The 23280-nt window shown below is 40.0% G+C and overlaps 1 protein-coding gene across 2 annotated transcripts in view; it reads left to right on the forward strand.

Annotated features, from left to right (window-relative positions):
- UST (uronyl 2-sulfotransferase) overlaps window positions 1-23280 on the forward strand; it is a 158334-nt gene that overhangs the window by 75809 nt on the left and 59245 nt on the right. For both annotated transcript variants that reach the window (XM_015284277.4, XM_025148904.3), the window contains exons 3-4: window positions 2651-2806; window positions 10864-10943. In XM_015284277.4, coding sequence (XP_015139763.3) covers window positions 2651-2806; window positions 10864-10943 — 236 coding nt within the window. The remainder of the gene's footprint in view (window positions 1-2650; window positions 2807-10863; window positions 10944-23280) is intronic.

Below are 23280 nucleotides of genomic sequence, written 5' to 3' on the forward strand. Positions count from 1 at the left end.
CTGCTCTTAGAAGATAAATAACAAGCAAGTTTTGTTCATCTTTCAAAGGGGACTGGATGGTTTTTTCTATTTGCTGCGGGAATGGCTATGCAAAGTAGATGCCTACAATGTTTCTCATCATTTTGCTTTGGTGTCTAGCTTATGTCAAGGAAATTCTGAAGTATCAAGCAGCGGTAGCATTTGAGCAGTGACAGGTACAATGAAATGCATTGTACTGTGTTCTGAGGATCAGAATTCCAAGAGATGCTGCATGGGTGATATTGAGTTATGGGACTGGCATCCCAAGGAGAAACAGTAGGCTAGGATATGCAGGATCAGTGCTTCGCCAGTCTTGTCTTCACTACCATTAAGGATCAGCTGAAACTTAGGAGCTACAAGTTTTTTTTTGTTTTGTTTTGTTTTTAATGGAATAGCTAAAATTACCATGCAATACATAATGGATAGTAAACAATGACCCTGTCTCAACATACTGAAGAAATCAGAACTGCTGAATGAACAGAAAACTACTTCTTCCAGATCATGCCTGCAGAGGATGCCTTGTTTGCCTGTTGTAAAAATTGTGGTGTGCCTCAGTTAGTGACAGAGATCTGTAGGGGACGTGGAGAGGGCAAAGCAAGGACACAAGAGGAGAGGCATTTTTTTATGCTGCTGGCACTGTACCTGGCATGTCTGAATATAAACAAATAACTAAGGCTCTAGTAGAAAAAAAAAAAAAAAAAAGAATAATTCTGCATGAACCATGTCCACATTGTGATAGGATATACAATATTTAAAAGACGAGTCCATCAATCATGACAGTGGTTTTCTTGACTCAAAGACAAGACAGACATTCTCCACATTTTCCAGAAGTGGAAAACAGCTGGTGCAAATGTATGAAAGCAGGCTTAATGATCTTCAGTTTGTAATCTGGCAGTTAATAAAGGGTATTTCTAAATGTTCATTTGGAGAAGTAATCAACAGGCTTTTCCCTGATGGCTGTAATAGCTAAGAAAGGTAATAGCTAAGAGGAGGCTTCACTCTGTGGAGCAGAGACAGGTACTCACAGATCTCAGTTTGACAAGCCAGCAGGTGTCTATATTCAAGTCAGTAATTCTAAATTTTGGTACAGTTTTAGATTAGGTGCAGACAGACATGACCGTAATTCATCACTGGACTTACCGTGATGAAGGACATTGTGATGTTTGTATCCTGTTGTTTTCTACGTCCACACATCACGATAACACATTCACCTCTCAGTTATCCTACTCTTTCTTCCATGAGAGTTGTGACTGTAGAGCCATTACCTTTCCTTGGATGATTCGGGGATCAAACCAGACTGCTTCTTGTGTTGTTGATCTTGTTATTCCTGTGATTGCTCTACACTGAATTTCAATACACCTGGTAATAAAACTCCTTGATTAAGATGCTAAACTCGATAATGTTAGTCAAACATACGAAGCACTGTCAGTGGGATGTTACTTTGTTTATTTTCAAAGAACTTCTCATCTAGAATACTTAAGCTGCCTAGAAACATTTAATTTGGTATTATTAAAAGCTCTGATAGTTGTGCCTCAGAAATACTAGTACAATCACACAAGTACCCCACCTGCCCCCCAGCCTCTCTGTTCTTTCACTCAAAGACAGTAATAAATATCATACAATAACTGTTGCTAAAATATGTTAGGAATTTTGGAGAAATAACTGGGAAATGTCAAACTTTTCTACCCTCTCTTTTGGGCTTTTGGAGCCCCTCCCCCTCCCCCCCTCAAAAAAAAAAAACACTTGTCTACAGCTTCAGAGAGATGATATTTATGATATGTGTAATGAACACTGAGCCCTGCAGCAGATGCACGAGGAGTGCCAGGCCTAGGATTGCAGCTGCCTATTCTGTGAAATTACTTGGATAAATCTTAGGCATAGTTTTAGTCCAAGTCAACTAACAACGTCCCAAACAGGGAGGGAGAGCATGCTGCAACAGTGACTTGGGCTGGAGACCGCTGCCAGTAGACAGGTGAGATGTGGCCAGTCTGGTTTGACATTGCATGAACATCACCTGTGTGACCAGAGTTTGTCATTTGTCCTCCAGGCCCAGCAGTGGCCACTGGTATTTTTTCTTGCACAAGTACATGCCTCTCCAGTTTCAGATTCCTTTTCTAAGGACTTCAGAAGATTCTTGTTTATACTTTAGATTGTAACGATTAATTTTAGCTCTCTCCAACTGGTTGCTGCTTTTCTTTTTTTTCTTTTAAGCTGAAGTTTTGCAACTCAAGCATTCCTCTTTCATTAGGTCGACTTCACTTGGAGCTGCCAAACTGCAGTGCTAGTTCACTGCGGTTCTTTGTAAGGAGTCAGCCAGTATGCTTAAGCTCATCACCATCTTCACTGGAAGTCATCAGCAGTGGTTTAGTGTTTCTTGAGTGGCTACTGCTCTGCACTGTTACTGTAAACTGTATCACAAGGGGAAATTCTGTTTGACATCTCCTGAATTATGTGCTTTTTATTCTGAAGAGCTTATAGATTGCTGCTGGAAGTGAATGCTTCTGATGTGGGCAGAATCCTAGAAATTCTCTTCTACATATCTGTTGGTTTACAGGCAAAATATTCTCTGATTGAGATACAAAGAAGCAAAAATACCAATATACTGACTCCATATTTTTCAATCTTTACGTAGGTACTTCCTTTCCCCAGCCAGGTGGTCTACAACAGAGTTGGAAAGTGTGGGAGTAGAACTGTGGTTTTGCTTTTGAGAATTTTATCAGAGAAACATGGATTCAACCTGGTAACATCTGACATTCACAACAAAACAAGACTGACCAAAAACGAACAGGTAAGTTACTCCTGCTCAACTTAGAGCCTGTTCTCTTATTGCGTTCGTGAAGCTGAGAAACAAAGGCATATACAAGCAGAAATCACACTGAAAAGCTGTATTACTGCTTTGACCTGAGCAACGTGCCAGAAATCATCATCCTTGAAGTGGCTTCAGTTAACAGGAGAAATGAATGGTAGAGCCAAGAGCAACACAATGTGGAGGGTTACAAGACAAACTGGCTTCCATTGAGCCAGCTCTTGAATGTACTCAACATAGCAGTTTGCCCAGCATCAGTCCAGAGATGTAAGAAGGGTTACTACAAGTGAAGTTAGGTGCTAACAGCTTCTGGGACCTGTATTAATGTATCTGCAGGGCGCAGCCATTTGTCATATAGACTTGCCAGTATATGCAGAGCAAGCTTGGGTCTCTTAAGCAGAGTACAAATAAGTAAAAGCCAGCAGTTTCTAATCCACTTTATTTTAATAACCACTTGCTTCAAAAAATTCTTACCCGGGTCCATGCTAAACCATGTTGCTGTAGTCTAACACATCCTTGATCCTGTCTCAGCCTCTTACTCATCTGCCTTTTTCATATTACTGTACAAAATAAAGCAAGCACAAGTGAAACCTCTCTACCTGGATGCCCCTTTTTTATGTTCCCTTAAAATCATGTTGCCTTAAAAGTATAAAGGACATCCTTTTTGCAGCTCTGAGACCAAAAGATTATATTATTTAAATTCATTTGTATCTTGGATAACCGTGCACTCACAAGCGTCAGTGCCATCAATAAGTATTGATGCAAGTAACTCAAAAAAGCTCAGTCTCCAAAGTGTACTGATTAATTCATATGCATTACACGTGGCTGTTTCACATTGCCCACAGCTGTTTTTTTTTTGATCTGCTGATTTAGGTGAATGCTGCAGCAAATGTCTGCGTCACTCCTAAGATTAGCAAACCGCAAGAGGATGTATGCAATGATCAAAATACAGACGTAGGCCTACCAGGGACAACGTCCTGTGGTTAGGGGTTATTTATCTGTAGCCTTTTTATGAGCATAAGTTTCAGTGTTTGTTATTTTGGATATAACAGTTTGTTCCGATTTAAGATTTGAGAGCAGATGTTGCTACTGCAGTTCCCAAGTTCCCTCCTTCCATTGTTGCCATCAAGATCCCACAGGCAGAGAGCAGATCGCCTACCCTTTCAGGGCACTTGTGGGTGGGGGACTGGCAATCGAGGATTGCCACCCCAGCCAAAAGGGTTGTGGAGGATGCCAGTGTCACCCCTGCTACCCTGCTCAGCCCTACTCATTGACTGACGACGGAGACAGAGCCTGGGGCTGCAGCTACCACAGCATTTTTGCCTGCATATGGGCTGCTGCTAGCACCATGCTGTCAGCAATGTGCAGCCTAGGGAGTTTGCAGAATGGTCCCATTGGGTTAGGGGGGCAAACTGTCCTGCGTTATTCTTTCTTCTTTGAAGTGTTTCTGCTTAACTGTTGGATATGGGATAGGGGATTTTTATTGGCATGATTGTTTTTGTGGTTTGGGTCGTTTTGGTTTTGTTTTGATTCATTACTGATTAGGAGATGTATCATAATATCTAAAAACCTCTGAGGTAGCAACAGCCACAATCTTTCACCCTTATAATCTGCTGCATTTCTCCAGTAGGCAGAAACATGTTAAACATAGTGAAAGATGATATGTAAACAGTCTTCCCTGCTTTAGTCTGAAATATCAGAATTCAAAGAAGCCCAGACTGAATTTTAATGCAACAGTTGCATTATTTTTTGCACTCCAGAAGCTGTTTGGTTACCATATGGCAAATGTCCAAGAACACAGATAGTGGAGTATGTATTACTACAGAGCTGAGGATTTACTCTCTGTTATGCTTTGCAGTAACTTAAGTCTCATTATTTTGATTTATGGCTTATTTACATAGTTACAATAGGTTCAGAATGTAACGAGTACTTCTGCTGGAAAGCACAGGTTACATGCCTGGCAACACTAACTTTTCTCTCATTTAAGGTATTTTCAGTTGTATTTTTATTTTTTTATGAGTAGAATATGATCAACAAAGTATTAAATTGGATAGAATCATAGAATCATTTGAGGTGGAAGGGACCCTTAAATGCATCTAGTCCAAATGCTGTGCAATGAACAGGGATATCTACAACTAGATAAAAGCCCCCTCCATCCTGACTGTGAACAACTCTGAGAATGGAGCATCTGGGCAACCTGCTTCAATACTTCACTACTCCCATCATAAAAAAACTTTCTGCTTATACTTGATCTAAATCTCCCCTTTTTTAGTTTGAAACCATTTTCTCTTGTCTTACCACAACAGATGCTGCTAAAGAGTATGTCCCCTTCTTTTTTTATAGCCCCCTTCTAGGTACTGAAAGGATGCTATCAGGTCTCCCTGGGGCCTTTTCTTCTCCAGGTTGAACAGCCCCAGCTCTCTCAGCCTGTCCTCATAGGAGAGGTATTCCATCCCTTGGATCATTTTTGCGGCCCTCTGGATGCACTCTAGCAGGTCCATGTCTCTCCTGTACTGAGGACTGCACATCTGGATGTAGTACTCCAGGTGAGGCCTCACCAGTGCAGAGTAGAGGGGCAGGATCACCTCCCTTGACCTGCTGGCCTCATTTCTTTTGATGCAGTCCAACATACAGTTGGCTTTCTGGGCTGCAAGGACACATTGCTGGCTCATGTCCAGCTTACCATCCACCAGTACTCTCAAGTCATTTTCAGCAGGGCTGTGCTCCATCCTTTTGTTTTCCAGCTTGTACTGATAGTTGGGGTTGCAATGAGCCGTGTACAAGACCTTGCACTTGGCTTTTTTGAAACTCATGAGGTTCTTCTCGAGCCTGCCTAGGTCTCTCTGGATGGCATCCCACTCCTCAGACATGCCAGCCACACCACACAGCTTAGTGTCATCCACAAACTTGCTGAGGGTGCACTCGATCCCACTGTTGAGGTCACTGAAAAAGATGTTGAAGAGCATTGGTCCCAGTACTGACCCATGAGGGATACCATTTGTCTCTGACTTCCATCGGGATGTTGATACATTAACCACCGCTCTCTGGGTACAATCTAGCAACCAGTTTCTTGTCCATTGAGCAATGCACTCATTAAGTCCATATCTTTCCAGTTTGGAGAGAAGGATGTTGTGGGACCTGTGTGAAAGCCCTTACTGAAGTCCAGATAGATGACATCAGTGGCTCTTTCATTGTCCATTGATGCAGTGACACCGTCGTAAAAGGCCACTAGGTTAGTCAAGCAGGATTTACCCTTGGTGAAGCCATGCTGGTTGTTCTGTATCACCTCCTCCTCTTTTATGTGCCTTATCATAGCTTTCAGGAAGATCTGTTCCATGACCTTCCCTAGCACAGAGGTGAGGCTGACAGGTCAGTAGTTGCCTTGTTGTCCTTTCTACCCTTCTTAAAAATCAGTGTGACATTGCCTTTTTTTCCCAGGGACTTCACCTGGCTGCCATGACTTTACAAACATTACTGAGAGTAGCTTGTCGACTGCATCAGCCAGTCCCCTCAGGAGTCTGGGATGCATCTCATCAGGACCCATAGACTCATGGCTATTAAGTTTCCTCCAGTGGTTTCAGACCTGACTGTCACTTACGGTGGGATGGACATTGCTTCCCCAGTGCCCAGCTTCTGACCCATTCACTTGATGGGAGTGTGAAGAGCAGTTGCCGGTGAAGACTGAGGCAAAAATGTTGTGTAGTACCTCAGCCTTCTCCTTCTCCGTTGTTGCTGGCCTGCATGTATTGCTCCCTGGTGGGGGGACTTGTGCACTGTTGGTCTTTCTCCCATCTTTAATGTGGTGTAAGAAGCAATTAAGAGAATGAATAGTCTCAGGTTCCAGGCACTGGAATGAGGGAAAAGAGGAATGGGCTGGGCTGTAGGCTCCCAGCATGAGCATGGGCTACTTGTTCGAGATGTTATTACTCTCTTCCTCCTGTCATTTGTCTATCCCGTGTTTGGTTAGAGCTGTGGTCCAGCCAAGACTTTTCTGTAAATATTTAGCTTGTGCAGTCTGCTATTGTTAAATACAGTTAAGTACGTAGGTGTTCTTAATGACTATGGAGAGTACATGTAACTGAAATCCGTATGCTGGGTGCCTTTTCCAGTCGTCTTAGTAAGAAATCTTCCCAAATTATGTCTGCCTGCCAGCAGTTAGGAGTGCAGCCATTGAACATCCATGGGCATAAGGGGAGAGGCTTCTGAGAAAAGATGAGTTAATTTTTGCCTTACCATTTCCGGTAATGTTTTCAATTAACAATTGGAAACTTCCAATTACAGAACTTATGTGTAGTGTTTATGTATACAAAGACAACCTAATTGATGTGGCTTTAAAGTGACAGATGTACCAATGCAAAATGAATTCTTCCCCTCCTCTAACTGCCCCTGCCCCCAGTTGTTTGGATTCAGAGAAGGAAAAATTGGCATGTTTACAGATATGCAAATACTGATACGTATGGGAGTAACTGATTGTCCTCACGTCATTTCCCTCTACTACACAACCTTTGTATGGGCAGCCCGCTTTATTCATAATTCAGGTTTAACACACTAAAAGTCCATTGCAATGTTTTCGTGAGTGCTTTTAAAGATAGAAAATTGGTCCTAAGCAGCTTGGGGAGTTTAAGCAATTTTTGAAACAATTCCAAATCTCTGAGAGTTAAAATGAAGATTGGGTCTCATTCCTATGAGCTCTGAATTGTTTATGAAAATGAAGTAATACCAAGATGAAAGTGATATACCAAGTACGTGTAGATACTTGTGCCTCCTGGATCCTACATGCCTTCAGGAGAGACGGTAGCCTGTATAAAAGAAAGTAAATAACTCAAAAGAGTCAGCTTCAGATAATCTTTCTCCTATTTATATTAGTTAGTGTAAGCCATAGTGTCATCCATCTGATCTGACTTGGAAAATCACGTATCCTATCATCTTTGTACATTTTGACCACAGATTCTCTCCCAATGAAACATAGCAGCTTGAGAGAGTAGGAATGTTTTTTCTGTTCTCTAGGCAAGTTAATCATTTGATTATTTCTTTTTGTTCCCAGTTGAATTTACCTATTACAAGTCTCGAACTAAATAGGACTGCTCTGAGCAGGCCAATGGTGGAGGATAGGTGTTTATGGAAGAGAGAGAGAGATGTCCTATCTTGCAAAGCTGAATTGAGTTTTGACGCAGGAGTGATGCTGTGGCTGGAACAAAGCCATCCTCCATCATAAAATCCTCCATGTTTCGTTCCTTTTGGGCAGGGCTCCTTGCAGTCTCTCTCCAAGTCATTTTATTGTGCCATCTGCTGGATTGTTATTTGCTATGCAGCAATGACCAAGTATAAATAACGCTGCTGATGCTAAGCTTGATGACTTGATTAAGTTGGCCAGCTGAGATCCTAAAATGATAGTGTGGAACAGTAGTCTAAGGAAAAACTGTTTGACCTGTGAGTATGGCCTCTTGGTTTTCTTACTCAGGCGGATGTTAGGATTCAAAAATGGTCTGCAGTTTATAGAGTTGCCTCTGTTTGCAGATCTGGTCTTTTTTAAAGGTCTTGTTTAAAGGTGAATGCAGAAATTGAATTTTGGAGAAAAAAAGTAGAATGAAAGCTTAGAAAAGGTGTCACAGTGGTAGAAAAATGTTATGCTAGGGAGCAAAGCAGCATTTAGGGTGGTTTAAGACCATCTGTCTGATGGTACTTCTGTCTCTTCCCTTCCATCATTGCCATTCCATTCAGAGGTACTCGCTTTCTAGGGGTCTCAATCACTACTGATTCTCTCCATGTGTCATCCATGGGGTCCACCAGTCATCTTGCAGAAGAGAAATACTAGAGGCCCTACTCTTCTAGGAGACTGGAAGATCTTTTATTTCTTTTTGCATCACCTTAAAGAGAGGACTGATTCCTTTGTATTCCTGAGCCGTACATTTGGCTTATTAAACTGAAATCAATTCAGCACAAGTGGGATCAGAGAGAGAGGAGCCCTTGGGAAATATGGCCACAATTTGCATGTGGCCGTGAGCCATTACAGTTATTTATTTTTCCCTCCTGACATCTGTGTGTTGTATCTTCTGAGCCTTACTTACTCTTTTGGCAGGGTTTTTAAAAGAATGTTTTGTGCTTGTTTGTTCATATGCACATTTTAGCTTTATCCACATCTGCGTACAAGTCCTGTTGAACATTAAGTGTCTAAATATGAAGGTACTTCAAGTCAAAACAGAATTCTGCATCTGCTTTAGAGTAAGTTATTATTATAGCACAAGAGATTGAGTTTGGTAGCAAGAGTTTTAAAAAAGAAAAAAAAAAAAAAAACCCGCCAGACAGCCAGATGCTGTCCAGCATCTTTGCAGAGTGCCTTTGCTTCTGATGCAGCAGTCCTCTACTAGACCAGCAGCGGACTGACGCAAGCCTGCTGCATGAGATGAAGCACAATTAGAAGTACTATGTCATTTCAGTGGGAATCAGCACAGTGCTGGCCAGTTGGTACCTGCTGCAGGGTGAAGCAAGGGATGCTCCTGTGGTACTCACATGTACCCCTCCCTTTAAAGTGACCCATGTATTTAAACTCAAGGTAATTACTTCTTACATTTATAATCATGGAATCATAGAATCCTTAGAGTTGGAAGGAACCTTTAAAGGTCATCTAGTCCACCTCCCCTTCGTTGAACAAGTAGTAGTCTCTACATCTCTGTATTTATGCTATAATGATGATTCTTTGTTTATTCCAACATGGAATTGCAGTGGTGACGGTAGTGAGTTGAATTTTTTAATCCCATATGAATATCTTCATTTTGCCATTCATTCATAAAGACAGAATAACAGATAAAATTACCCGTACATCATAAAGCTTCGTACAGTTCTGAGAGTTTCAGTTCTCCTGTAACTTCGCTGGATGAAAACAAACACGCAAAAAAAGAAACTAAGTGAGACATCTGATATCCTGCCTGTAGAGTATCTCCTCTGTTTCGTTCTGAAAGCAAGGCAGACAAATACGATTTTTTTGGCAGAGTTAGTTACCAGTCCTAACTAAATGTCAGTTTATTTAGTTTGCTAGGAAAGCCCTTGTCCTCTGAGAACATTAACAATATAACCGCAATATGATCATTATTAGAAGGTGTCATGGGCTTTCTAAATGGGAGCTGGGCAAGTTCTGCTCTTGAGGTTGCTGAATTTCTTGTACACTGCATTTTTATTGTACAGGCGGAGCTTTGTGAAGACTTGTTTGTACTTGGGTTGAACAATCCAGAGTCTGAATATGACCAACTGAAGCCTATTTCCTTCTTGCTGTATTATATATATATATTTTTTTAATCATGAGTTTTCTCTTTGTTTTCTTGTTTCTCTTTTCTATTGATAATCTTATTTCTTTCGGTCACCTCTTGTTTTTGTTCCATTTCTTTGGGTTTACAAACTTTCTGAGACATAAAACTTCATATACTCAAACGCATTTGACAGGGAAAGGCCCATCCTGAGAAGGTGAATGAACAATTAGTTTCAGTGCTTGTTGTACACACAAGTGTATAATACAATTGTTGAACGCAGAGGAAGGTAGAGAAGAGCATATTTGTATGTACGCTTTTTTTATTTGGCTCCAGGAATTAAATGTGTATGCCTTGTCTTGTCTGAAAGACAAAGGATGTGTATCCTAGTGGAAAAAATGGAGAATGAAGAAACAGTTTCTGTTGCATTTTCAGACATTTTTCATTTTGGCATTCTATCTGATAGAGCCATTGTCTTTCAGAAGACAGCTTCCACTTGCAAAGTTCTGGTGCAGAATTTAGATTTTTCCTTTAGTTTATGCCTTTCTTTAAACTGATACCCACTTCTGGAATTATGTTAGCTCTGTGATGGTATAATGGTGTTTGCATCTTTAACCTTTTTGCTTAGACATCAAATAGCGCTGTCTTGGTAAGAGTGTTTGGGAGGGATAGTGGAGAAGGAGTACCTGAGTAATGCTGACATTAAAATTAAGCCACTGTATGTTGTTTGTTAGTTATATTTGTCTCCAGATATGCCTTGCAATAACTTGGATAATTTGATTTGTTAATTCTTTTTAGATGGAATTGATTAAAAACATAAGCACTGCTGAGCAGCCCTATTTATTCACTAGACACGTTCATTTCCTCAACTTCTCAAGGTAAGGCATTTTTTCATTTAAAAATATTTTTCATTGGTTGTAATACAGGGAATATATTCCCTTCTTTTTTAAATATAAACAATACAAAAGACCTTTTCTCTTTTCTGGCAATGAAAGTTGCAATTTGAGGGGATTTTTCCTGCTGTCTCTTAGCTACTGGACAGTTATGTACAGTATGTTTTTGAAAATCCAGAAAGCTGTTGCATACTTTTACCACCAGGATTATCTTGGTTTATAACGTTTCCAGCCAACATGTATGAGGTGGCAACTTGGGTCTTTAAGCTGTGCATTAATGTTTTAAAAGTGGCAGCAGACTTTCCTGAATGTTTCATCTTTGTGTGCTAGTCTATGAATGAAAACTCCACTAAGTTGATTATTTTTGTACCTGGGTTTTTATTTAACCAATTTAATTTTGTACTGGTAAAACAGTCCAGATTCTGTAGAATACAGATGTGTAAACCATGCAAATGAATTACACTCCATATCATGAGAGTGTAATCTTTTCTGTAATAAAAAGTAGCAGCTATTTAAAATACACAGTAAGACTCTAGAGACATTTATAGCTTAGAATGTGAAGAAAAATGAGTTTGGATGAAACTTCTGAGGAGTTTTTGGAAGGATGTGAATGAGTTGTGCCAGTTAGCATTTAGCCAGGATACAGAGGTTAAAGCTGACTGCAGATGATTATTGCCCAGGTTTTAAATTTAATTTTAAAATTATATTCAGGATCTGTGCCATCTGTGCTACTAATTTGGACTCCTGGTGTTTAGATAAAAGAATTTCTGTATAAGTGTGAATTTTCTAGAGGTCTTTGCAGAAGCTTGCCCAGCTTCCCAGTGTTTTGCTTATGCAGTAATGAGTAATGTTAGTGCATCTGCTTTGAGTGTATGGCTTCAGGCATGGGTGGAGAATGTAGTAAGGGAGGTGTTTTTTCAGAAAATAAACTATTTTGAGGAATTGAAAGTTCATCTTGCCCATGACTGAATATAGGCATGATTTCATTGCTTGAAAACCTGAAGAGTTAAACAGAATTTTGATCTTCTCATTCTACAACAGTTCTATTTACATTATTTTTAACTTATAAAACTCATTAGAATAGGACTTCACATCTTTGGTAAATAATCTCTTCTCCCAGCTGAAATGCAGGATCAAACAAGTAACATGCCTGAGGGTCAAAGAGAAGCTCTTGAATGAAACTGATTTTTCACAGATGGTACATAGCATTAGATATATGAGAAAAACATGAACATGTTTACCTCTTGCTCCTCCTATGATTACATTTCCTATAAATATGATGCATCCTTGTCACGCAGGTAACGTGTTTCTTTTGCTGTGTATCCGTAAGATTAAATCTGTCTACACTTTTCTTCCAATACAGATTTGTGACAACATATAGAACTACATGAAATGTATAAAAACATTTGCAATTTCCTTTTGGTTATTACTTGCAAACCTGAAGAATGTATTTTTCCTTTTATTGAGAGATTTGTTTTAATTAGTAGCTCTCTGGTATGAAGAGAGTGATTAGTCATTTAAATGAAATTTCATTGAAGTTCATCAACATTGCTTAATTTTGGTTTAGAAGTCTTGTAGTGTTTTCTGATAAACTGAATATTTGAGAGAGCTTCAGTCTAGTTTCAAAATGTATTGGTGGTGTTGCATCTAATTGTGATGTCAACATAAAAGCCAGGTGATACCATAAAAATTAAAATAAACAGCATCAAAGTATCAGTGTGGTGTTTTGTGACTGTCAACTCAAGACCTTATGCAGTAAATGTTAGTGAGAAGCCAATATAGTGGAGAGTGGAACAGAATCATAGAACCATGCAATGACTTGGATTGGAAGGGACCTTAAAGACCATCCAGTTCTAACTCCCCTGCCATGGGTAGGGTTGCCACTGACTAGGTCAGCTTGTCCAGTTTCCCATTCAGCCTGGCCTTGAACGCTTCAGGAGTGGGGCATACATAACTTCTTTGGGCAAAAAGTACAAGATAACACAGCTTATAGGTTAAAGAGGCCCACTTCACAAGGAAAGGGACAACACTTCAAGGCATTGTAGCAGAACCATTCTGGAAGATAACAAAGGTTTCCATGGGTAGCCGTCCTGGGCATTAGTCCAGCAACCAAATCTACTTCTCATTTTGTATTTTATAACTTTGGAACTTAGGGTTTTATTTGCAGAAAGGGACAGAGGACGCTTTATTCTTCTTCTACGTGTGCTTGTCAAGCAGACAGATAGGAGGTAAAGGCAAGTTATCTTCACCACTCTTCCGGTAAGCTTCAAGGTCATTCCTTTAAACTTCCTTCAGAATCCATAGGGATTGCTGTAAGTAGTTTAGAGCATATAGTTGGATATAAGAGAAGGAGATAAAACATAAGCAGAGTCCTGCAAAATAGAAGTCTGCTTTGCCTCCAGTTTTTGATGCCTCTCGGCTTCCCAAACAGTAGTAAGAAAAATAAACTTGCTTTTTGTTTAACGTCCCTGATGTGAATAACAGCATTCACAAATCATTTGGATTTTCCTCTTTTGCAACCTGCACCTGCTTATAAACTTGTCAGCACTTAAAGCTCTCTGAATATTCAGAAAAACATGTCATTTACTTATTCTATTTAGATTGTTTCCAACTGGAGGGGGAAAAAAAAAGGCCTATATTGCCTATAACTTCTTTCCAGAAAAAAATCTCCTGTGGAAGGGAACTAAGGCTTAGGTCACTGATGAATTTGAGCACATGCATGTTTCAGAGGCACAGTTAGTTCTGCTGAATAAAATTCTGAAAATGCAAAACTATAGTGCTTGCCAGGAACATTTTCCTCTCTCTTTGAAGAACGGTTTGAAGAGTGTGTGCTCGTTCAGCTGCAGTCACTGAATCTTTACTTAGTTTCCTGTGTTCTGGTCTTTCTTTAGTTTGGTATTATCATTCCTCAATTCAAAATAGTACAAAGAGGCAGACAAAAAGTTAAATCTTAACAGAATGCATTAAATCAGAAGCATTAGCTTCTACTGACATAAATCTAATAGATTGCAGCTTCAAACAGAAAGATAAAAAAAAGTGTGTTTTCTGCTGTTCCCTGACATGAGGCAGTTTCTGTGTGGCACTTGTCACAGACCAGTTAAGGAACAACTTAGTTCACAGTGTTTCACAGCTTGTATTTCCAGTCTACCCTGTGCAGATAGGGCTAGCTTTAGGAAACATCCCTATGTTCCATCCAGTCTGTTTCAGGACCATTGCTGTGGGGAGGATGGAGCTGTTTATTGAATTCTTTGCTTATGATTCCTGAATGAGACTTTTCATTTTGGCTCTGTAATCATCATTCTGTTCAGGTAATCTTAAACGTTGGACTGACCTATTCATATCTGGCTTTCTTCTGATAACCCCACTTTGAAATGTTCTTATCTATAGAAATAAATGTTTTTATGCTTTTTTGTTTGATACTGGCTGTTGCTGCTGAGGCTAGCTCAGCATATCTACTTGCTCTTGATTGGAAAAAGGATATTTTTCTCAGAACTCTTCAATAAAAACATCCAAGCTGTTTGAAGGCTTCTAATTACACTGACTCTACCACTTCCTTTGGTACTTTGTTCCAGTTATCTGTCAGCTTCAGAGTTACACTGGAAATTAGTCACAGTAATTTGAATTCCTCTGTGTTTTGCCAGAGGGATTTAGATTCTCACTCAGTTAAATGTGTTCTGTTCTCTGGTGCTTCTCACCATGCATCCATCCACTGCTGCCACTGCTGTCTCCAAACACCTTTCAGTCTTCCTTTTGATAACAGCAGCTCTTAATTCTCTTGCAGTTGGGTGGTTCCCTCATCCATTTAATGCTTCTGTATTCTTCTCTGAAATTTCTTCAGTATCTCCATAGTCTTCATGGAATGTAAATGGTCAGGTCTGTATTCCAAACTACTATAAACTTTACTAATATGTATGCACTATGGGAAAAGGAATAATCATACCCTAAACAGATAGGAAAAACAAGTAAACAATCGAGGGGAAAAAAAATAAAACCACAAATATTTCTTTGCAGCTCTCATGTTTACACTCTCTAAAATTACATTTTCACCAGAATAATCTGGCCTCTTTCTAGATTCCTTTCTAGTCACTATTTATGACACTATCACTCTATGGAAGTGGCCCTTGATATTAAATGTGTTATTCAAGGAAAAAGCAAGAGGGCACAAGTGTTACAAAGTTACCCACCTCGTTGTCCAAGGGAAGCTGGTTAATGCCATCTTTCTGAATTTCAGAGAGGCTTTCAACACTGTTTCTCACAGTATCCTTCTGGAGAAAACATCCTGCCTACTGCTAGGCAGAAACATAATGAGACCTGCGAACGGGATGGGTCAGATCCAAAAGGTTACAGTAAGTGACCAGACTGTCACTAGATGAGTTCTGCAGTGCTCTGTTTTAGGACCAGTTCTTTTTATTGTCCTCATAAAAACTTGGATGAAATACTCAAAGTTATACCAAATAGCTTGTGAACAACACTGAATTGAATTAGGAAGACCTGTTGACTCCCTTGAGAGTAGAGAGGACTTGCAAAGATCTTGACACATTAGAAGGCTGGGCAATCACCAGCCACATGAAATTTAGCAAGAACAAATGCTGGAGATTCTGTACTTGGGACAGGGCAGACCTGTATCTGTGTACAGACTGGAGGAAGAGGCTGGAAAGCAGCTTTGTGAAAAGGGATCTGAGGGTTCTGGCTGAAAGCACATTGAACATGATCCAGCAGTAAGCCCTGGCAGCCAGATGGGTCAACTGTACCCTGGGGTGTGTCGGGCCCAGTGCTGCTACCAGGTTTGGGAAGGGGCTGTCCTGTTCTGCTCTGTGTGTGCAGCCTCACCTCAAGCACTGGATGCAGGTTTGATCACCACAACGTAAGGACATAAAACTTTACAAAGTGCCCAAAGGAGGGCTACAAAGATGGTGAGGGTCTGAAGGGCAAGACTTATGAGGAGCAGCTGAGGTCCCTGGGTTGGTTCAGCCCAGAGCAGAGGAGCTGAGGGGAGGCCTTATGGCAGCTGCAGCTCTTTACGGGGAGTGGAGGGACAGCACTGAGCTCTGCTCTCTGGTGAAAGGGGAGGGTCCAGTTGGGATTAGGGAAAGGTTCTGCACCAAAGGGTGGTGGGCATGGAACAGGCTGCCCAAGGCAGTGTGCATGGCCCGAAGTGCTGCAGTTTAAGGAGCATTTGGACAGCACTCTCAGACAGAGGATTTGATTTTGGGTGGAACCAGGGGTTGGATTTGATGATCCTTGTGGATCCCTTCAAAGTCAGAATATTATATGATTTTAAAATAGTGATTCCTTTTGTGGCATCTTGCATAAAGTTTTCTATGTCTCTGAATTCAGTTTTCTGTATTAATATTGTTGTGGAAAGCTTCCAAAATGTTAATCACAAGAAAATACTTAAGAACATCTATGCTAGAAAAAGGAACAGGTTTATATGTCACTGCTGCTTTTGCTGAGATTACAAGCGTTAGTAGAAGATGCAAATAGCATAGTGTTAGGCTGCAGAAGCCTTGAAGAACTGGAATAGCTGTGAGAAGCACAGAAAGCTATTTCATGATAGCTGCAGGTTGCTCACTGTGCTTCATCATAGATGCCCATGGTCATCTGATTGATCATGGTCATCATAGATTGCCCATGGTCATCTAAATATAGGCTGAGAAAAATCAGGCAGAAAGAAGCTTCAAGTGTGTGGAAAAGCCCCACTTGAACTCTTAGTAAAATCTCCTGATTAATTAAATAGCTATTATAGTCTTTGGGCAAACATTCAAGATCCTTGAAGTGTGCTCCAAGTGTCACAGGTTTCAGAGAAGCAGAACATTTGCTGGAATGCATATAGGGGCAGCGAGGCCAAGCTGTGGTACAGAATGAGTCAGGGATCAGGAGAATTGCACAACACCCAGTCTAGATGTGGTAAGGCAGCTTTCCTCCCTCTAACACCTAGTTGCAATAAGTGTGCTTGGATCTTCAGTGCATGCACTTTCAGCCCCCAGTTCAGGGAGAACTGGAAAGTTGCCTGCTCCTTCCCATCTCAGAGTGAGTGAACATTATGTGGGAATGTGGTAAAAATCTTCAACTTTGCTTCTGTCAGTGACTTTCGCTTGTATAAAGGCTGGCTGATTAGGTCGGGATAAAGTCATAGGTAGGAGAAGCACTGAAAAGACCACCCAGAGAGAGAGACGGGCTTTTTCAGGTTTCACTGAAGCAATGAATTCTTTACTTTCTGCAGGAGTCATAGATCACTGGGGAATGCCTCCTTTAAAATTTCTTGTGATGTGGTAAAGAGATGCAAAGATTTAAAGCACAAACTCAATTTAATCTCACGTTTTAATTAGCTCTTAGGTTTCAGTTCAATATATCTTATTTGTTTGAGGCCTGGATGAATTAATGCTCGGCAGCAGGACACGTTGTCTGCACTGCTGAGCTGCTTCCCTGTTCTTTCTTCAGTTGCACTGTAATACCTGCAGTGTGTGTGTGTTTAGTGTCTGGGTGCATGTGCTTGAGAAGAGGGGGCAATACGTCCCTTTTAGCGTAATTTTCTGAGGAATTAAGATATACAGCAGTTCCAACAGTTGTGCCTATCTTTCCAGTTTCTCCCCTATGCCTATTTTCTGAATAATTTCTCAACCTGTTGACCAGTTTCTAGTCAAATTTGGAAGGTCAGCAGAGGACTCAGAGACAACTTCATTTCTTCAGATGCCCCTGCTGATGGGAAAGCCAAGCCAGACGGAGCTCGCAGACATTTTGCTCAGCCATAGGCAGTGGCCACCACTGCTTGGATGCCAGCCCCAGCTCTGCTGTCTTTCTTGCTTGGTGCATGAGGGATGTGGGGGCAGGCTGTGGAAGGGAAGTCTTAAGTCTTCTGCTCCTGAGGGTAGGGTTGCTTTTAGTCACTGTCATCAACATAAGACATATTTCTGGTTTTCTGTTATTCATTAGTTGAGCTAATGTGCCAAGTCCTTGTTTTTCTTGTAAAATTGTTTTTGGTAAACAGTCCGTATCAGCATTACTGACTTTGTATTTCTTTTTTAAACGGATGCAGTGGCCAACACTAACTGATAAAAATGAATCTGCTGTAGGGACAGGCACAGTCACATGCAGTGATGCTGATGAATTCAGACTTTTCTTCAATTCATACCACAGTTCTGAATTATGAATAGCAGTATATCACACGCTGTATGAAGGCAGATGAAGGCAGACATTCACTTCGAATAAACTCAAAACTGTAATTAATTTCTGAGTATTGTTCAGGGTTTATTTGTGGGTTTTTTGTTCTGTTTTTCACCAGTTATGTGTTTCTTCAGATACAGAAGCAGCTCTAAAAATGACAGCTTAACACGGCACTTTGACATTACAGCATTCCCTGTTCATGGGTTATATAAAATGTGTGGCCAGCAAACAAAAAGAAGGCAAATCTTGAAAAGTTAACTTGCTTATATGTCATCAATATATGTCAATCAGCTATATGTCAATCAGCTGCATGTTTAAGGCAGGAGCACTTCGTACTGGAAGCTTGGTATTTGAAAGCCTTGCATGCTAGATTGTTCATCATTTGAAAGGGTTGTGTGATACATCTGCTATTTTTTAAAAGAGAGTTGTCTTGTTTTGGCATGACTTAACCTGTGTGTGTGTCTCCGGTCTGTTGATTTGGAAATAGAATTTCATTTGTAATTTTTTTATAGACTGGTGAGAGGTCAATAAAACCACGAAATATTTGTCACAACCCTCACATTTATGAACAACTTGAGAATTCTTGTTTCTCCGTTTCTCGGGAGCAAAAAAAAACACACAGAAAGCAGGTGTTTGCAGAACATACCCATTACGTGCTTTAACTATGCACAACTAGTTTGTGAAAAAAGCATGCTGGGCAAATGCATGGAGCTGGTCTTAGAAGGTGCAGAATGGTTGCGTCCCTCCAAGGACAGACTAAAGTATACTTTGTATGACCTTCAGTGGTCCAGTCAACTTGCACTGATTCTGTACAACTCTGTTGCTGGGGGGAATTGGGCTCTTCAAATACCTCCTTAAAACAACATCTTGAAACAATGATTGCAGCCTAAGTTTATCTACTAAAGTAGTTTCATGTTGTTGATTTTTTTTTTCCTCCTTAAAGAAAAAACATGCACACCTAGGCAATATCATTAAAAGTACGTTAAGAAAAAAGTTACTACCCTCTAGGTAAGCCCTTAAAAGTAGGGAAATGTCAGCTAAACCGATGTGCCCAGCCTTAACACTGTGTCTTTATGTGTGTTCATTATAATCTATATTTTTTGCTAACACATCATGAAACACTTTCTACCACCATGTGAGGTCCACCTTGTAAAGTACACATTTCATGAATGGCCACATGGTGCTGTACTCCCTCCTACGTCGTTTTTCTTTTTTTATACTAATTTTTTTTAATGCTCTGACTGTGTAATGATGTTTTTTAACTGTGGCTAAGCTTTTTAACTGGAAGGCTAAGCACGAATCTAACATGCAGTTTGACCTTTGTATGGTCTAGGCGGTTGCAGGTTTGTGCTGCTGTTTTTGTGGGTTGTTTTTGTTCTTTTTTTTTTTTTTTAAGAAAACATTGCTCCATAGTGAGTTTTTCCAGTTTTTAAGATTAACTGATTTAGAATTTATTGCCACAGATTTCCTGCATTCTTCACATAGTAGCCGTTTTAGCTTTCATTTAGCTGGTGATACGATATTCTCTGAATAGAAGTCATTACTTGAAATCTAGTTAAGTGTGAGCTGAATGTCGATGGGTTCAAGCATAATGCTTAAATTATGCTTCCTACTGTCATTTTGGTTTCTGTGCTCACTTTTGTGCTGTAGATTAAATTACCAATTTTGGAGTAAATTAGTTTAAGAAAGATGTCGATTACTCGGAGTCCAAAAGAAAGTAAAAGAAAAGACAAGAGAGGAAAAAAAAAAAGGAGTCGTGTGGAAAGTCTGAAAGGGCAGAGAAAGAAAATAGAGAGATGACTGGGAAAGAGGAAACAGCAATAAGTTTTGAATATTATATAAAGACAAAGGGAATATACTGTTCTTTAAATCTAATGATTTCAGAAGTGGTGGTTTTAAATTGCACCTACAGAGTTCTAGATTAGATGTCTGTGAAAATGCTTGAATTATAGGAGCAGCAAAGCAACAAAATAGATTGTACTTAACAATTTTGTAGTTTCTAGTGATAAATGCATGGCTGATCCTGCCTTGGGGCAAAAATTTGCATTACAGCAGTCCCAAGCCACTTCTGTATTCTTTCTCACCCTTGAATAATGCATTAGACAGACATTTTTCTCCTATGTAAGCTTTCATGTGTAAATTTTTATATGCTGTGGTGAAATCACCTCTCAGCCTCCTCTGCTGTTTTTTTCCTTCTTGTTTTCTTTTCACGGTGAAGGTTCTGACCTTGACATTTTTCCATTGCAAGGTATCTTTTGCATCATCCTCGTGACTCTGCTCTGAACTTTGTGCATGCTTTGCTTAGGAATGACTTGGAGCTTGGATGGTGGTCATGTTAGTGCTGTGCCAGATCTTTGCTCCTCTCTGCTCCTATCTAGGATCCTTCTGATCTGTAAGGTCTCTCACTGCTGGTAGTCTGTGCAAGCATACATGTCCTTAGCAGAATTGTTCCTTTCCTCTGAATGTCTCAGTGCTCAGAGATTTGTTTGCTGCGCAACAACTTATTGTTTGCTTATGTCTTGCCTGCCCTGTGAGTCAAGTGGCTTTTTATCAGTAACCTGGTCCCTTCATTATCCTCTTCTTTTGCAACTTCATCATCTGAAAATGTAATCAGCGGTTTTCTGCTTTTCTTCTGACTCACAGATAGAAGTATTAAATAGCATTGTTTCAAATACTCAAGCATGATAATGGACTCATATTCTTCTATTTGATGGTGATTACTTAGAATTTCTCATTTGGAACATGGCAGCCACGTTTGCAGTTTTGGTTACACTGACTTTTATATTGTGTGTGTTGTAAAACAACATGTACTACTAAGTTACAGCGTGCGATGAAAGGCAGTTTCTCATTACGCCCAATTTACTGCATTTCGGTTTCCATATGGACACCCTTCGCCTTGTCTTCAGCTCCTCTGTGACAGCCGTTTCCATGAGACAGCTGGAGTCACCCTTAACAATCCTGATAAATGGGTTCAGACAGGAAGTTGAACATTCAATACTGAGCACATTGTAACTTCTGACCCTTGCCTACATTCTTTGTGCGATAGCCTTCCTTAAGAGGTCAAGTCACAAAATGTTTTGTGAATACGTGTCACAGATCTGTGATATCAGTGAATTTCAAAGACGGATTTTTTTCTGCACACCATGTTGGTAGATTTAATACTTTCCAACTTTATCAGCTGTTCTACTGTTTGTTGGGGATTTCTCCTAATAATTTGTAATTACATTTTCTGTTGTTCTGTAATGTGCAACATCTGCTTCTGATGGAAAACTCTCTAAATTGTAAGGAAATGTCAGTTAGAGGTCCAGAGAGTTCCTGAGCCAGACCTTCCACAAGCCTTAAATGCAAGGTATCTGGAACTGATTGATTTTAAATCACGTAGAGTTTGACTTAAGCTGAGATTAGGGTTGTGTCGATAATAAGTTTTTTTCTCTCTTGTTTCCAGTTGTTACTTTGCATGAGATAAATGAAAACACCACTAGTATTTCCCCCTCAAGTGTTACCTTTGCTTGAGCTGGGGATGCTCTACAGAGACAGACAAGAGTTGTGCCTATGTTGGTGCTTCTCATTATGAATTTCAAACTACTTTCATATCCTTAGCATAATGAAAGGCATAGGGGAAAAATAACTCTCTGTATGTTTACTATGCAGGAATGTAAAAGGCTGGCAGAAATACAGCATCACATATTCTGGGAGATTTATAGGATAGTGAAATACAAGGCCTGATGGTCTAAGCTGCTAGCTGTTCACTAGTCTGAGGCAGCTTACTAAGCTATCATTTTGGTATTTTTTACAGCGATATTACCCACACAAGTCACTTTAGAAGCTGAAATTCCTACTGTTGACGTCGTAGTTTTAGAAGATGTGATTAATAAGTGCAATATTGTCACTTTGCACCATTTTGCTATTAACCTTGAATCACTATGCAGCTTGTATCATGCCTTCCATTTGAGGGCAGCCCAGCCAAGAATGCAGTCTTAAAACTAAAAAATTTATCTCAGCTCACCTTTTTTTTTTCCTCCAAGATTCCAACAGAGCGCTTGAAAGCATAACTACAGCACAAGATGAAGACACAAAATTAGGATGGTAAACTCCTGAGTTTGGAGGTTGGCAAAACCATGCAGCACCATGCAGGCAAGACTTTTGCCTGATCCTCTGGGAATTGTTGCAGAAAAGGTGTTAGCCCATCCTTGGAGAGGGTTGGTGGAACAACGCAGAGCTGCCCATTGTCTCATGTACAGAATGGTGTTACTTTGCCAGATGTGTTTGTTGAGTTGTTACAGTAAATTTCCATTTCTAATTCTGCAAATAAAATACAATTCCAGAAGACAGAATTTGATTTTATCGCATCTTACGTCCCAAAAAGCCGAAAGTTCTACATTAGTGTTTTTAATATGATCTCTCCTTGAAACTGTGCTGCAGATCAGGTAATGGAGCTGTAACATAATTCATCTGTAAAGCTTCCTAGGTAATTGGGCTTTCAGCATGGTTGTATAGAGCTGCAAAAGGAAATTGTGCTTCCTTTCTAAGGATGCTACGTGCCTATCCATATTAGTATTAGGTCACTGTCAGTTCCTGTTTGCTTCCATTATATTGAACTTGCAGCAACTAACTAATTTAAGAGGAAATAATTTACATTAAAAGAGCAATAGGGAATCATAGTTCTTACAGATAAAAGGTTGAGTATCTTGATTTCCTCTACCTGTAGGGATACAAAAGCATGCTTCTGTTTCTGCAAAGAGTTTTGTGCTGAGCAGAAGTGCAGCAGCCTTCTGATGTGAAGTGATAGGTTTGAATTCATGTTTAACCTTTCTTAAAAAGAACTGAAATGATGAATTACAGGAGCTCAGAAATCCCCCATTCTGCAGTAAATCAACTCGCCTTGGCTGAACTTTTTGAATTCTGTAATTGTTTTTTTTATTATTATTCTTAACTTAGAAGTGGTTTGTAAGCTGTTTTGAACAAAGGTTATGCTCATGTAAATAACAGAATCAAAATTCATCAGAGACATTTTTCTAGGGCAGACTCAACATCTGGCATATTTCTCAACCTTCTTCTTCCATCCATTTTATTAAAAAAAGAGAGAGAGAGAAATGGGGAACTATTAGTAAATCTTAGTGTTGTTGATTGAAGCCTGCGAATAAGCTATTTATTTTGA

Source organism: Gallus gallus, chromosome 3, assembly GCF_016699485.2.
Source record: "Gallus gallus isolate bGalGal1 chromosome 3, bGalGal1.mat.broiler.GRCg7b, whole genome shotgun sequence".
NCBI lineage: Eukaryota > Metazoa > Chordata > Aves > Galliformes > Phasianidae > Gallus > Gallus gallus.